We start from the raw sequence: 16,431 nt of genomic DNA, 5'->3' as shown, positions 1-16,431 counted from the left end.
GCTGCCACCAGTTTACGAGAGGTCTGTCTTGTGGAGTACTGTAGCTGTCCTTGACTACTGACACGCTTATGCAACCAACACTCAAACCATTTTGATAGTGTCTCCAAAGAATCATGGAAAAGCACCATCAGAGGTCTATCAGATCGTAAGTTGAAAAACCACGGTAGTTCATCGGAAACAAAATAGCTGCTGCATGAAACTAAGGGAATGCATCATGATTTCTGGAAGGAGACATTTTTTGAGCCTTAATAATCTAGATTGATAAATAGTACTACAGGTAAGAAAACATTTCTTTGGTTTTTAGGGGAAACCTGTGTAAATAATACTCACTCAGTTAACACAGCATGGTATAACATATATAATAACCAATATTGATAAAGAAACTGTAATAAGTGATGCATTTTATTTAGGAACAGTATAGTATAAAAATTCTTAAAATTCTAAATCTATTTAAAATCTACATTTCATGCCAGAGGACAAAAAACACCAACATGAAATTTGAACAAATGTACACAAAAAAAGAATCTAAATCTCTATGCCTGCCTCAGTACTACTGGCCCGCATGGCCTGCACTGGGTCTGTGCTGGGGGTAGGGAGCGTAGGTGACGTGCATGGCGTGTCTGTTCCTCATCACGTACTGATGGTGCGGCTCGTAGTAGGTATCCACATGGTGATGAGGCCTGAAGTAGTCACCTGCAGAACATATTAATGAGCTCCAGAGCAGAAAGACTTTACATTTATGGAACTAGATCTGGAAACCCTCAAATAACTTGGTCTTGGAAATACATACAAATGTTTGGTCCCTCTTCCACATTAATATCAGTCGACCAACTTACTGCTTCTAAAGTGCCAATGTCTGTTGAAGGACAGGTGAGGCGGCGGCGGTGATGGGATGTTCTCCATGTTTATGTAACCAAAGGAATCGTTCCAGGGATCCAGCCTGTAGCGGTCGTAGGAACTTCCCATTGGTTGTAGTCGATCTATCAAATAGACCATGGATATGGCAGAAAATATATACACTTTTTTCAGTTCAAAACCAAAATATATTAACTTAATATGATGAAACACAGAGGGAATCAGAAGAATGCCATATTGGAGATGCTGAAAAAACACACTTTTTTTCTGTCTACAAATCATTGCAGCTTTAATTTTTTCACAAACAGAAAATAAAAAAAACAGGCAATAGTTAGAAATTCAAAATCTTACCCAGAAAATTGTTGGGTTGCTGGTCCTGGTAAAAGGAACGTTTTGCCACTGAAAAAGCAGCAGAAGCATTAGAAAACATCAGAAAAACAGCATGCACAAGAACTGAAAACAATGCTTCAGATGCACACCAACAGGGAGGGCATTTTCTGTGCAATCAGTGTTGCCATCATGTACAGTGTGGCAAAAAAGTATTTAGTCAGCCACCAATTGTGCAAGTTCTCCCATTTAAAAAGATGAGAGAGGCCTGTAATTTTCATCATAGGTATACCTCACCTATGAGAGACAGAATGAGAAAAACAAATCCAGGAAATCACATTGTAGGATTTTTAAAGAATTTATTTCAAATGATTGTGGAAAATAAGTATTTGGTCAACAACAAAAGTTCATCTCAATACTTTGTTATATACCCTTTGTTGGCAATGACAGAGGTCAAACGTTTTCTGTAAGTCTTCACAAGGTTTGCACACACTGTTGCTGGTATTTTGGCCCATTCCTGCATGCAGATCTCCTCTAAAGCAGTGATGTTTTGGGGCTGTCGCTGGGCAACACGGACTTTCAACTCCCTCCAAAGATTTTCTATGGGGTTGAGATCTGGAGACTGGCTAGGCCACTCCAGGACCTTGAAATGCTTCTTACGAAGCCACTCCTTCGTTGCCCTGGCGGTGTGTTTGGGATCATGGTCATGCTGAAAGACCCAGCCACGCTTCACCTTCAGTGCCCTTGCTGATGGAAGGAGGTTTTCACTCAAAATCTCACGATACATGGCCCCATTCATTCTTTCCTTTACACGGATCAGTCGTCCTGGTCCCTTTGCAGAAGAACAGCCCCAAAGCATGATGTTTCCACCCCCATGCTTCACAGTAGGTATGGTGTTCTTTGGATGCAACTCTGCATTCTTTCTCCTCCAAACACGACGAGTTGAGTTTTTACCAAAAAGTTCTATTTTGGTTTCATCTGACCATATGACATTCTCCCAATCCTCTTCTGGATCATCCAAATGCCCTCTAGCAAACTTCAGACGGGCCTGGACATGTACTGGCTTAAGCAGGGGGACACGTCTGGAACTGCAGGATTTAAGTCCCTGGCGGCGTAGTGTGTTACTGATGGTAGCCTCTGTTACTTTGGTCCCAGCTCGCTACAGGTCATTCACTAGGTCCCCCCGTGTGGTTCTGGGATTTTTGCTCACCGTTCTTGTGATCATTTTGACCCCACGGGGTGAGATCTTGCGTGGAGCCCCAGATGGAGGGAGATTAGCAGTGGTCTTGTACGTCTTCCATTTTCTAATAATTGCTCCCACAGTTGATTTCTTCACACCAAGCTGCTTACCTATTGCAGATTCAGTTTTCCCAGCCTGGTGCAGGTCTACAATTTTGTCTCTGGTCTCCTTTGACAGCTCTTTGGTCTTGGCCATAGTGGAGTTTGGAGTATGACTGTTTGAGGTTGTGGACAGGTGTCTTTTATACTGATAACGAGTCAAAAAGGTGCCATTAATACAGGTAACGAGGGGAGGACAGAGGAGCCTCTTAAAGAAGAAGTTACAGGTCTGTGAGAGCCAGAAATCTTGCTTGTTTGTAGGTGACCAAGTACTTATTTTACCGAGGAATTTACCAATAAATTCTTTAAAAATCCTACAAAGTGATTTTCTGGATTTTTTTTCTCATTCTGTCTCTCATAGTTGAGGTATACCTATGATAAAAATTACAGGCCTCTCTCATCTTTTTAAATGGGAGAACTTGCACAATTGGTGGCTGACTAAATACTTTTTTGCCCCACTGTATTCAGGGTCTCTGCAATTTCAGAGAAGCCTTTTTTATGTTCTAAAGTTAACAGACTACTGTTTAGTGAACTTTATTAAATGCTTTTTTAAATCATCCTACAAGTTAGAAATCTAAAACAGAATTTAAAAATACTTTAATACAGTACATTAAATAGAATATATAAAATCTGTAATTTAAATGATTAGCCTAAAACAGTTCTTAATCTTGGAAGATTGTGCGATATAGTGACTCATTTTTTATCCACATTTGCTTGCTCTTTGTAAATCAATGAATAGAAATATATCTGATCATCCACAACATCATCATCAGCCGATATCTTACCTCCAGGTTTGGTAGCATTTCCATTGGTTGGCTGCTGTGCAGTAATCTCAGTATGTTCTGAAAACAACAACCTCATGTCAACCTAATTCATGAAATAAACTAAATTACAAAAAAAAAGTCTTGAAAGCATATTTTAGTGGAACAGCTCAAAAGATGGCATTGACATCTGTATTAATCTGTAGAACTAAAAGGTACAGTAAAACACTACATTCCATTATTCTAGTCTGTCTTGGCACGTCCTGTGTGACAGTATCATATGAGTGTGATATTCCTCACCAACAGTTTTCAGTGGACAGGGCAGGATAACGCCCCAGGCCTGTGCAGAGTGCTGGAGCAGCAGAGAGGTTATCTTGCGATGGGCGAGGGCGTTCCAGTGGACTCCGTCCTTCACGCGATGCTGCAGGGAGAAGCGGAAATGGAAGTGGAGGTCCAACGTATCCATCCCATAGGCGTCAGCCAGAGTCCCGCTGAAGAAGTTGGCGTCGATCACATCATAACGCAAGTGGGATGCCTTCTGCTCAATCTGAGGCGGAGGATGGAGAGTTTTAAAATTCAAAAAAGCAAAATAAAGAGGAATCATGAGACCCAACAAGTCTGAATGTTCATTTCAAGTCGTGCTGTAAACACTTATAGGTATTCAAGTGTTCCTTGTCAGTTCTTGCCTATTATACGCTGTTTCTGAATTCATTTATTATGCGGCAATAATGGGCACATTTCATCTTACTGCTGTAGATATTAAAAGCTTGCTCATTTTACTTTTTATATATACGGTTTGGTATTTCAATTTACAGGAATGCATTATGTTCTAATAAATCATCATATGTCTTTAGAGTCTCTGTGGTACTGCAGTTAGAACAACAATCCCTAACTGTGGGATACAGTGAAGCATTAAGTTGCAAAAAAAGGGGATATACACAAGTACAGTACTTGGGTAAATGTACTAAGTTACATTCCTTCAGTGGTGATAACCTACCTCTGGTACCAGGAAACCACCCTTGATCCTGTCTCCTAATGGCATGGTGATGTTCCAGATCACCAGCGTTTCCTCTGGCATGATCTCACGCAGCTCACCAAAGAACTTGTGTAGGTTCTCCTTGTAGATATCAATCCAACTGGAGTTGTATCTACGTTTTTTAAAAAGATAAAGACAAACCAATGAAGAACAAAGTCACTCTAAACAAACCAACATGAGACATTTAATGACATCTTGCACCAGGGAACCGATTCAGATGTTTTTTACACAAATCATATCCTTGAGACCAAGTAGGAGAAAGACTTTGTAACCCTTACGATTACTACAAACTTTTTCACCTACCCACCTTGAAATATCCCAAACGCAGGAGTTGAGAATGACTACATCTGGTTTCAATCCAAGGCGGAAATCCTCTAGGATGCTCTTCACGTAGTCAGAGTAGATGCGGGTCAGAAAGTAGAAGCGGACCAGGTGGTGATCGGACTGATACTGCCGGACCTCCCTGTACCCTGTTCCATTGTGCATCTTACTCATACAACCTCCTTCCACCAGGCAGTCCTGTTCAAAGCTCATCTCTCCCTGAAGGTCAAAGATATAAGAGAATGACACACAAGATACCTACATGATGAACAACTAAAATAAGTTACATAGTTTGGCCTTAGAGCCACTGAAAACAATTCTGATGACAAAAATGAAAAGAAAACAAAATTTGAATATGGAATTTCTTCACATTATTTTTAGTATGTAGAGTGTTTGAACTTGCCTTCGTCTTCAGTTGTCTTAAAGAGAGATATTTCTCCTTCTGCAACAACAGGACAATGTCCTTGTACACAGCCCTCTGATCTGAGGAGGAGGAGACAGAGAATTAAACTTGACATTTGACGTATTTTGTGTTCAATAAGAAATGTTGAGCTGTGCACCTAAACAGCATACCCAAAGCAACAAAAAGACACAACTGAGTGCAATCTAATGTGTATTAAGTGATCCCGTTATCGCGATAATCAACAACGTTATGACATACTGTAATACCCTAAGTTAATTGACATTGTATATTGACTTGCTGACCTGAATGGTTCGTTTAAGAGCAATGCACTTTCATACTCTTTTTCTACTTAAATTTCGAGCTTCGAACCTCATAACATACTATTTACTTCAAACATTATTTGAAGCGAGACATGTTGCATTTAAGTAACTACTCACTTGAGTCTCCAAGAACCAAAATGAACTTGTTATGCAGCAGCTGGCTGGCCTGCTGGTGGCTCACACACTTCATCATCTCCTTCTGTTAATTACAAAGCCAAACAAGTTTGTTATTTTCATTACAACACTGGGAAAGTGAGATGTCCCTAACTCCGCATTAACTCACGAAACAAGAGTCTTTACATTGGACTAACGTGAGGCCTTGAACATGCAGTTCACGATTTATTAGTAACGGTAACGGTGGATTTAAGCTTCTGTTAGCTTACATTGGCACATCAATACAGCCAGTCGAAGGTTTACGGACTGGTTTTAACGTTGATCTAACCTTAGTTAAAACATACTCACCATTGCTAAATTCTGGAGCAAGTTGTAGAATAATTTAGCAGTTGAAGCTAACTAGCTAGCCGTTAGTGGTTGGTTAGGGGGGTTCAAGCTAACGTTAGCTAGCTGGTCCCATGCTCTACTTTGAAAATAACTGTTAACTCAGACTATTTCGAAAAACATCATATTTTCTAGCATTATAACCATGTTTAACCAAGGAATGTTAAAAAAAAGAAGTCTTACCACCATTCTCTCGTTATTTTTGATGACAATAGTTTTTTTCAAATTGATGCATTGAAAGACTGTCGTAAATGCACGCGTTTGATGTCTCGCGAGGCTAATTTCAGAAAGAAACGGTGTAGAAAATAGGGTACAGTGTTCATATTATTGTTCATAGTAACACTTTTATTATCTGTATTAATCCGCCTGTAAACTATTGAAATAATCTATCACAACGTTTTAAAGTTTGAATGACAACTTTTTAAAATAAATATTCTTACTTGCGAAAGCAGGACAACATTAACATATATTTACATTTTTTAACCATATTGTACTTCTATTTTACTGCAACTCAATAAATTGTTCAGAAAACTAGAGAAAATGGAAAACAAAACAGACAACAGAAAAACAGTAGACAAGATAAAGTGACAAGTTGCTTAGGACCCTGCATGCTTTATTTATCAAGTTAAGAAGGACAGATTATACACCAAATCTAAAACATTTAACTATTGCATTTACCAATAATTGCAGATTTGATTAAGTATCATAGTTGAATTGTGTTGTATTCTGCAGTAACTTTTTTTAAATTTCTTTGGGAAGTATTGAAGCAGAAGCTTAAAATAATGAAATAAAACACTTCCATACAAAACACAACCTCTCTGTTAATCTCATACTGACGGCTTTCAGAAGTCACTATCAACATCATACTCTATCAATATTTCATCTTTTTTCTTCTCTTCCTCCTGCTTCTCTTCTTCATCATCAGTGTCATCTTCTTTCTTGGTCTCTATTTTCTGGTGAAACTCCTGGTATATCCCACTTAGAGCTTTTGCTGCTTCCAGAGACACTCTTAGATTTCCTATCGGCTCTTTGTCTTCATCCACACTCACAACTGCAGGAAAAAGAAGCACAGGGACAGACAGACAGACTGTCAGAGAAGTGTATGCTCTTTTATGTGATGCTATACAATTCTATGCAGTCTATGCTCATTTTTTAACACAATTTTGAGAATCAAAATATGATACAAATACGTGCTTACCTTCAATTTCTTGTTCGTTGACATCATTTCCACTGAGAAGTAGCTCCTTTAGGTCCAGGAAAGCATGTCCGACGTCCACACACTCGTTTTCATCATCCATCGGCTCACTGACTACTGTGAACCTTAACCTTGTCAAGACAAATAGACATACACACTTAAGTTTTGGTCTTTGGGTCTAGAAATGCCATAAAATAGAGACAAAAAAGTATGAATTTTCTCAGAATTTAAGGTGCAAACGACCCTAAAAAAAAACATGACACTACCTGCCCTGGTTGGGGTCAGTGCCTTCCAACATGGTGTAGAGATACTGCCTGAGTGGAGCTGACTGTGAACCATCCACATAAATCACTAAGAGACAACGAGAGAGAAAAGGGTATAAAATAATTCAAAAGTTTCAGAAACAAATATACACAAAGCCTTTCTGCTCCTACCTCGTGTAAAGTTGTAGTGAATCTCCTCTCCCTTTTTGGGTTTGCGGAGGGACATGGGTGTTTCTGTCGTCTCCATCGGGACGCCCAGCAGGCGATACTCAACATAAACACGCTGCACTGACTTGTCCTTCACCACGTGTGAGGACGGCTCAAACGACAGGGACAGAATCTCCACTCTCAGCTTGTCTCCCTGAAGCAAAAAACAGTCAGCTATTTATATCATAACATCTGAGCAGCATATTTAACTCATACTAGATCCAGGATGTAGACATGATAAGAACAGAATACTGATGCTGAAATCTTTCTTTTCTTTTGTCCGTACCTTCCTCCTGTTTCTTCGTTGTGGTTTGATGATAATGTCGCTTGTTGAGGAGCTTGAATCTGAAGAATCTGGGGCTTCACTGAGTTCTTTAGCATCTGTTCAGTCACAAAAGAAAGAAACATGAGGAAGAACTGAATTCATTTCATTTTTTAATGAAAACAATTATAATCATTCTTTTAATATTCAAACCATAGCAGCGTGAGGCTCTAAAGTAATGAAAGAAGCAGCTGTAAGGACCTATTATTTGAATTAGAATAGTTACCACTCTCACTCCTCTCCTCTTCCTTCTCCTCTTCATCCATGGACAGCTGATCTACAGAGAGAAGGTCCTGAGAAGAAGACAATTATATGATCTCATATTACTCGTGTCTCCTTCTATACTGAGATTTCTTTCCTGTGAAAATGACTCCAACAGATATGTTTAGCAGACTGTTGGAGACACAATTAGCTCTTACCTGAGTGCTAGCATCACTGGCAGAGCTTGTCTTCGACGGGGTGCTGGGTGAAGATCTTAAATAGGATTAGAATATAATACAATTAAAATCTGTTGAAAATCTGTTTTCCCGCACAAATCATAAAACTACATCAATATGATCAAGCTCTACAATAACAAAATAATTATGAGAATATTTATAAAAAACCATACTTTCTGGTTGCCAAAAGGGAAGGCGTACTCGGGCTTGGCTCAGGCGTCAGATGCGGTGTGTCGTGGTAAAGGTCGGGTGACCTTTTGGTGGATCTCTTCTTGTCTGTGTCCAGTGGTTTCACAGAGATGGGTTGCTGTAGCCGTATACTCTGCGAGCTTTTCTGTTTCACGGGTGGAGGTTGAGCCTGTCAACAGACAAATATACTGTACATGTAAGAGTAATAGTTTATGCTTAAATTATCAGGAAAAAACATGGTTTACTTTGTGTGCATAAACCATTACCAAAGCTTTAGTCTCTTTGTGCACTGCTTTGGTTTCCCCTTCCTCAAGTAACTGAGTCTTTGGTGAGGACACAGAAGAACAGGTATTGAGCTATAGAACAGGAATATATCTTTGGAAACATCATTTATTTTAGCATATACACATTGATCTTCAAGGGGTCAAACATCAAAGTATGACAGAATATTTTGGGCCACAAAATAAATAAATTCCACAGTGATCTGATCCAAGATTATAGTAATACATTTACAAGAAAAACCCTGGATATTCTTTGAGATAAAAGTGGTAAATCTTTGAGGGAAAAAAAACATGTATTCCGGAGAAAAGAATCATGACATTTGTATTGGTTGATAAACATTATCACTCCATGACAAAATATCCTTTATTTGTTGTTTTTAAAATGTATTTTGAATAAGTCCTATTCTCAGCTATGTTAAAGTCAAAACAATAAATGTATTATGATTTCTGGCCGAAATCACCAGATTTTCATTTACCTAAGTTTAATTTGATTGTGAGAATAAAGTAGGATCCACTGTAGATATAATACACAACAAGTAGGTGAGGTTTTTATGTAGTTAATAATTCCCAAACTTTTGACAAGATTAAATATCACCTTTGCTCTGGGCTTGGCTACAGGCCTTGGCTCCTCTCTGCCCCTCTCATCCCTGTCAGTGCTTTCCATTTCTCTGTGCTGTCTGCTCAGCACAGTGTCCGCCGATGGTTGGTAGGGGAACTTCCATTTTATCAAGACCCTAACCATGCCCCGAGGTCCACCCGCTGGATCCCTCAGGACAAAGTCACCTGGCAAGACAGAAAGAAAACAGTGAAGAAAACATATAGAAACTTCTGATTAAGTAGCTTTGGTTTTAAAGTGTGATGTAAGTAAGTGAAAATAACATGTTGGCTTCACCTGTATCTTATTCAATGCCTTCTTTAGGAAATGCAGATGACTAATGCATATTTTTTCTTTTATACCCTTACCTCTGATCTCCCTGCCAGTAGCGAGGGCTCGCAGTGGGATGGGGGTCTTAGCCAGGTAGGCCGGGGGGATCTGGTCATCGCTGTCATCAAACACGTACAACCACAAACTGCTGGACCTGGACATAATGGAGTAAAATGATGTCAATATTTAGCATTAATTCTCTAAAGCAGCACCTTATGTAGGACTTCGGATTTAAATTATTTGGTAACAATCCCAAATAACCGCAACGAAGAAGGCTCTTTAAAAATGAGTAATTTCCCTCTTTGATATGATCTTAACTCCCAGCATATATTTTCTATTTCCACACCATCATACCTGAGGTAAGCAGCACATCAGCTGATACTGCCAGTGGGTAACTGGTGGTGTCACTGAACACTGGCTCAGCGGAAGAGCAGACAGTTTGAGAGACGTGAGGCGGCAGGTCGTAGAACCTGTATGTCAGGTAGGCATCAGGGAGAAGACCAGGCCAGCGAGAGTTAAGGCCCACACAGCGATCCAGGACTACCACCAACTCATTGGGGATCCCTCCACCGTAGTCATACAACTCCTGCAAAAAGAGGGAACTTAGTCCACATACCTCACAGTGAAAAGTCTTTGTATTGACTGTAAATGAAAAATGTTCACAATGAGGTAAGGACACTTTCATATTCTCTATAAAAAAGTAAAATAAAAAATAAAAGTTGGGAGAAATGTCCCCCTATTTTACCTGATGACCATCATCCTGCCAGCCCAGAGAGACGAGCCCCGGACTCCTTTGTGGCGCGGTCCTCCGGTCAGAGGCTCTGTCGGGCCCTGCAGGATCAAACAGGCGCACCCAGAAATCCACAACACCAACAAACGCACCCTCGGAGTCTTGGAGAAGGACAGATATACTTTTAGGAATGTAGCAGATTCAATTATCAACTTAATTGAAATATAACACATGGTGGATTATGTAATAAATAAGAACTTTCCAACACAATTTCAGGTAATTTATCTATAAAGGTAAATCAATGGACATATAAAATACACAATAGTAATAATCGCAAAGACAAGTAATATATATTACATTTTTATGGTTCATTTCTAAATTACTTTTCCTAATACAACATTACTCACCCGTGATATTGACACGTCCACCAACGCACTCCCCTCTTCTTTTTATGGCACCCATGAGGGACATCTGCCCGCTTCCATGAGTCACAAACCGGACCCCTCCTAACCCCTGGTGGAGCTCCACTCTGACACTTGACCCCTGACCCCCCAGCCTGCCCAGATCTCGGGCTGTCAGAGCGTAGCGAGACGTGAAGCCGTACTCGGGTTGGCAGCCTGACACCAGAGGGGTGGAGTGCACCTCAAAGTCCAAGAGGGTGTAGGTGCAGAAAGTCACGATGTCTTCCCCGCAGACGCTGCCAAGGGTACGAAGCCCTGCTGGGGTGAAGGTGGCGGCCTGGAGGAGCAAAACAACAGATCTCAGCTTCATGAGAAACTATTATTTGAAAGAAACAAACATTTCATTCAAATATAATGCCTGTTTGTTTTTTTTACCTTAAGGTGGATCTCCAACAGTGACTCCCCAGGCATCATCGGAGAATGAGACAGGTCTTCATCAATGGGCTCTACCAACTCCTGGTGTCCGGCAGGCCAGGTGTACTGTAGTGGTACAGTCCGTTTGAAGTTTCTGGGGCTGTATGCTAACTCTTTCAGCTGAGCTTTAATTTATAAAAAAAGAAAAAAGTAATTTTAGATTCTGATGTTAACTAACCACTTCTTCTGCTAACACCTTTGCCTGCTATCAATCAGAGATAGACAGCACAGAAGTAACTCATGAGGAAATATTTTGGGTCCATTTGCCAATGGTGTGACTACGAAGATTGTTGTTGTGGTTCAGACCTTGTAAAGCATTGATCTGAAGAGCTTTTTTGGATAGAAGTTTGTTTTTCTCTGTCAGCCTCCTCCTCATCTCCTCCCTCTCATTCCCCATCTTCTGGTTAACTGTTTTCAGCTCTTCCTTGGGGAGGAAGCAAAGTTTGATCAAAGAAAAGTTTAGTTAAAATTTGAAGAGAAAGAATGTAAAGAAAACTTCAAATGTTTTGATTACCATTTTCTTGTCAACATTTTTGTGACAGTTGTGTTTTCTGTGTAGGTGTGTGTACCTGCAGGTCTTTGCCTATGCGATGCTCCAACAGGAGAAGGTTCCTGGTCTTCTGTAACTCCAGCACAGTCTCAGCATGTACAGCCTGGATGTTTGCCAGCTCCCGAGGCGAATCGTCCTCCTTCCCATCAGCCCAGAGGAACTCAAGCCCCGCCCTGCTCTCCTGCTGCATCCTGAATGCCTGAAATTGGAGGGAAAGCATGCTATAAAGTTTAAAAGTGATTTATTTTGTCTTTTAAAGCAGAGGTAGAAAAGTGTGTCAAACCTTTATCTGTAAAAGAGTGTCACTGAGGTCCTCAACACTCATGTCAAATACCTGCAAGAGAGAAGACTCTTAAGTGAGCCAGGGAATGCAGCAGTAAGATGTAACTTTTACTAAACAATTCAGATATTTTAGCTCAGTATTTTCATTCTATTCTTCTTTATACTTTTCATTCGTAGTATTCTACACAGTGATATTACTTCTCTTAATGAAATTGTCAAAGTACTTCTTCACTGACGATATAAGCTAAAATATGTATATTCCTCCTCTCTTCTGACCATGGTGACAGAGTCCAGTTTGTCCTGCAGAACAGAAATCTGCTCTCTGTACTGCAGAACCTTGTGTTCCAGATGCTCATCTTCATCTCTCGACCCAGAAAACTCTAAGTGGAACAACACAGGACACAAAAAACAGAAAACATTTTAAATAACTAAAGGGTCTAATTTCAATCGAATGCAAAGTATCCTTCAAGTTCTATATTGCTCCCACCTCTCTCTCGCTCCCTCCTCTCCTCTAGTATCTCCTTCTCTCGCCTCAGTTTCTCCTTCTCCAGCTCCAGCCTGCTTCTCTCCCCCCTCTCTTCCCGCAGCATTTCCTCTAGTCTCTGGATGTCTTTGCTGTCGATGTTTTCCCCACGTTCCTCCCTCCTCTGGTTCACCTCTCTATGTTGTCCCACCATACCATCAGGGTGGCTTTGCACAGATAAAGTACTAGGAAGGAAAAGGGTACAGATAAACTCCAGAAGTCATTGTACTGCACTCCTCTTCTAAAAACTGCCAAGCTAAAAACCTACTTGGTATTAACCTATACAAATAAGTAAGGTAAAGTAAATACAGTCAGGTAAAAGAAGACATACAGCATATATAATTGGTGTAATCCTTATCTCAAGTCATGGTTTGCTTTATCCTGAATGGCAACTTGCATTAACTGTCACATCAAAATGAATTTGCTGTTTATCTCAATTACCATAAATAAAAGGTCTCACATATCTAATCCCCTTGTTAATATGCATTACATATTTTTTTTAGATTGATTTGCAGATCCTAGAAGACTTAACCACTCACTTATCTAGTAGAGTGTCATAGTTTTCCTTTATTAGATCCCGCTCTCCCTCCAGGTCTGAAATCTGCTCCTGAAGCTGAAACACAAAGTATAGACATTTATTTAAAGCTGATATTCTGTACTTTATTTATGCATGTAGGTACAGATGCAGTACCTTGTCCACGGTATGTAAAGACAGGCTAGTGGTGCTGAGTTGTCCTTCCAGCTCCAGAGCTCTCTGTCTCTCCTGCTTCAGCTGTTCAGTCAGCTCCTCCACCTTCACCAGCAGAGCGCCCTGACTCTCCGTCAGTGACCTCTGAGTCTGGGTTGAACACATGGCACACTCAAAGATAACATGAGAAGAATCAGACTATTCATTTCATAAAACTTTTTGTGTAAAGGAGCACTTACATCCTCCAGCTGAATCTCATATGCCTGGAAGGAAAGAAGAAATACATATTTACACCTTAGTCTTCAGAGGACCCATTTATACAGAAGCACTTAAATGAAGGTGAGATTTTTTGGGGATGAACCATTTTCTATCCGAATGGTTTTCTTTCGGAGTTTTTAAGTTCCTGTTGATCTAATACTCGTTTCAGTCTAAAAGCATTTATATTTTCTTCCAGGTTTAATTCATAGAAAAAAATGTGATGTTTTAACCTCTTGCAGGTCGTTGAACTTCTCCTGGGTGACTCTCAGGGTGGTGCTCTTGTCAGAAAGCTGCTTTTGAAGACGGATCTGATCCACATTCTCTCTGATAGTTATTCTGAAAAAGCGATAGTATTCAAAGGTTTAGTTGACATGGTTGTTGTACACGCATAACAATTGGCTAGTGGTGTAAAGAACAGTTCAATATTCTACTGAGAAAAATATTTTTATGTGGATTTCTTCTCCTGTTGGCTGACTGAGCATTGACTGTGGCAAAACAGTTCTCCTGATTCAGAGTATCATTGATTCATTTGAGCAACTTAAACAGCAGAGAGATTCTAGTTGTATGTCTGCTGTATCCACCTGTGTCTGTCAGCCTGTTTCTTCCTCATGTCCCTCACAGTGTCGTCTATCTCCCTCTCTTTCTCCCTCAGTGTGTCTCTGAGTGCCTTGGCAGTGAGCTCCAGCTCTGCCGCCCTCACCTGCTCCGTCACACTGCACCTGCTGGGAGGGAGACACGTGGAGGGTGGAGTCATGAGGGTGAGTAAAACCAACGATGACTTGATCAGAGGTGAAAAAACATCTGTACTCACAATCTCTCCATCTCCGCCCTGGTGTCTTCCAGCGAGGGGCCGTAGCGGGCCGGGGCGGTCTGTGCTGCCCTCCTGACTCCACCCTCTATCTCCATAAGTTTACATGACAAAAAGAGGAAGAGAGAGATGAAGTTTAGAGATGTAAGAGGAAGCACCTGGCCTATATTCACGTGCAACACACACCTTTGCTGTACTTGTATGGCGTGCGTCCCCCGAGGTCCATAATGTGCTGCTTGGCCAGGCTCAGTTTGTTCTGCAGAACGCTTTTCTGGCTCTCCAACATGGCCACTCGGGCCTCCAGCTCCTGTATGGTCTCCTCCATGTCCCTCTCCTTCACACCACTGGACCCATGACGGGCCTGACGGAGACGCATCAGTCTGGTGGACATCCTGAGAGAAGAGGAGGTTCAATTAGCATATTAGTGGACTTCTCTCAGTCGTGCATTTATTTGAATCACTCCCTAGAGCTGCAAAATGGACATGATCCATTTTCCCCAAATGTCAGGTGTTTGGTACATTTATTACATATATGTTTGTGTTTCTATCACCTGCGCAGCCTCTGCTCCTGTGTTCCCGTGTGTTGTTTTAGCACGCTGTTTTCCTCCTGCAGTCTGAGACACAGGTCCTCAAGGTGCTCTCTGGGAAACCGAAACAGGCGCTGAGGATCTGCTAAAGAGCGAGTAAGCCATAAATATATTAAAAATATTTATTTTCTTATGATGCCGCACTTAGAAGACCAAAGGAAGTGAAAATACTGTGGGGAAAATGGAAAACAACATCTGAAAGGAGTTTTGTAAATTGGTTTTACCTTTCGTCTTTGTGACATGATGCTTCTTCCATGTCTTGACATCACGTAGAGTATCTGGGGAAAACATTTGGTTTTAGACAAGGCTGTATATACTTTTTATATTGAGAATGAATATTTGTTTCTAATATTAGCATTATACTATAAAAACCTGGGACAGTTGGCATCAGTCCCCCCCTCATCAGCCCCACATCCCGGACTGGGAGATCCGTGGCTGTTTCATCCATCACTGTCGACATCACACCTCTCCACTCAGACTATCAGAAAGCTCCTGTCATGACGGCAAACTTCTTATATTGATATCCAGGTAAATAAAAAAACTAAAGCGTGGATTAAAAGTGGTTATTTGAAAGGTTGTAAGTGCAGCGAAAGAAAGAAAACTAAAAAATAATTCCATTTGGAGCCTTAAAATCATTATTCACTAGTTTACCGACCATGGGGCCAAACAGGATCCAACTAGTGCCTTACGTTACACACATACAGATATACTGCTAAATACAGGTAGTGACAAAAGGTAGGAAAAAAAAGGTATGTATATAAATCAGCTCAAGCCCCAGAGAGGACTTCATCACCAACCGTTTTAGCATCACTTTCAATTAAGTTAAAAGCCGCACGAGGCAATTCCTACATGTATTTGCTGTTTGAAGGTCTACATGGAGATCTTACAGGTAATTTGTATTCCCTCTTCCAGACATCAACATTATAATCTATAACAACAAAGGCATTGTACTCACCCTTGTCTGCTGATCATCAAAGAGGATTTACATCTGGTAAATAGATGTGTAGTGTCCTTGCTTTGGTATGGTGTTTATGTAGGCTCCTACATGTCTCCGCCCTGTGCTTGAATGATTTTAGTTTTAATCCATCTTCATCCCTTCCTCCTTCCCCAACCCCCATTTAGCTCTTTCTCCACAGATATACAGATTTCCAAACCCCTACGTTCTTTCAGTAATTCTCAAGTGTTAGACTATGGACTTGCAATCACTGATTGTGTGCATGCATTTAGTTCAGTGACATACCTGCGAGAGTACAGTACTCTGTGTATAATACCTCCACACAACTCAATTCTGAAGTGTGCCTCAGGGCTCCATCTGCTTCCAGGCTAATCCCTTCTCTGTGCTAATCTGATTAGCAACTGTTTTAAACTGAAGTCAGTTTGTGGCTAGTCTTAATTATCTGAGGAAGGTTATTATTGGAGTGAAGCAGGTCCGAGATCTGTGTGTGTGTGTGTT

General features: G+C 40.7%; 2 protein-coding genes across 2 annotated transcripts; both read right to left on the bottom strand.

The window, feature by feature from the left end:
- Positions 1 to 401: 401 nt before the first annotated feature.
- Positions 402 to 6,175, bottom strand: LOC134876051 (PC-esterase domain-containing protein 1A-like). The gene is made up of 10 exons (XM_063900891.1): positions 6,043 to 6,175; positions 5,479 to 5,560; positions 5,042 to 5,121; positions 4,625 to 4,857; positions 4,279 to 4,429; positions 3,582 to 3,828; positions 3,306 to 3,362; positions 1,207 to 1,254; positions 837 to 980; positions 402 to 693 (listed from the first exon to the last, which is right to left on the bottom strand). The coding sequence occupies exons 1-10, from the start codon at positions 6,046 to 6,048 to the stop codon at positions 551 to 553; spliced, it is 1,191 nt and encodes a 396-aa protein (XP_063756961.1). The 5' UTR covers positions 6,049 to 6,175; the 3' UTR covers positions 402 to 550.
- Positions 6,176 to 6,456: 281 nt separating this feature from the next.
- On the bottom strand, positions 6,457 to 16,276 carry rpgrip1 (RPGR interacting protein 1). The gene is given in 32 exon segments (XM_063900771.1): positions 6,457 to 6,910; positions 7,058 to 7,185; positions 7,321 to 7,405; positions 7,489 to 7,678; positions 7,811 to 7,905; positions 8,073 to 8,139; positions 8,266 to 8,320; positions 8,457 to 8,641; positions 8,739 to 8,795; positions 9,349 to 9,536; positions 9,717 to 9,832; positions 10,033 to 10,042; positions 10,045 to 10,264; positions 10,424 to 10,569; positions 10,816 to 11,146; positions 11,245 to 11,408; positions 11,590 to 11,707; positions 11,853 to 12,032; positions 12,117 to 12,167; positions 12,392 to 12,495; positions 12,603 to 12,823; positions 13,178 to 13,251; positions 13,330 to 13,476; positions 13,566 to 13,589; positions 13,815 to 13,920; positions 14,166 to 14,306; positions 14,396 to 14,480; positions 14,579 to 14,784; positions 14,943 to 15,063; positions 15,203 to 15,256; positions 15,351 to 15,470; positions 15,934 to 16,276. Coding segments are annotated over 31 exon segments (3,966 nt in total). The 5' UTR covers positions 15,439 to 15,470; positions 15,934 to 16,276; the 3' UTR covers positions 6,457 to 6,701.
- Between the last annotated feature and the right edge of the window lie 155 nt (positions 16,277 to 16,431).

This window comes from Eleginops maclovinus, chromosome 14, assembly GCF_036324505.1.
Source record: "Eleginops maclovinus isolate JMC-PN-2008 ecotype Puerto Natales chromosome 14, JC_Emac_rtc_rv5, whole genome shotgun sequence".
NCBI classification, from domain to species: Eukaryota; Metazoa; Chordata; class Actinopteri; order Perciformes; family Eleginopidae; genus Eleginops; species Eleginops maclovinus.
The sequence above is the reverse complement of the archived record's forward strand: the minus strand, read 5'-3'. Positions and strand labels throughout refer to the sequence as shown.

Bases quoted from the DNA above. Each gene is read 5' to 3' on its own strand.
- LOC134876051 (XM_063900891.1), bottom strand. The intron at 5,122-5,478 runs GTGAGTAGTTAC...CCTCCTCCTCAG, and splicing joins TTTGGTTCTTGGAGACTCAA to ATCAGAGGGCTGTGTACAAG. The intron at 3,363-3,581 runs GTGAGGAATATC...TGTTGTTTTCAG, and splicing joins CTGTCCACTGAAAACTGTTG to AACATACTGAGATTACTGCA.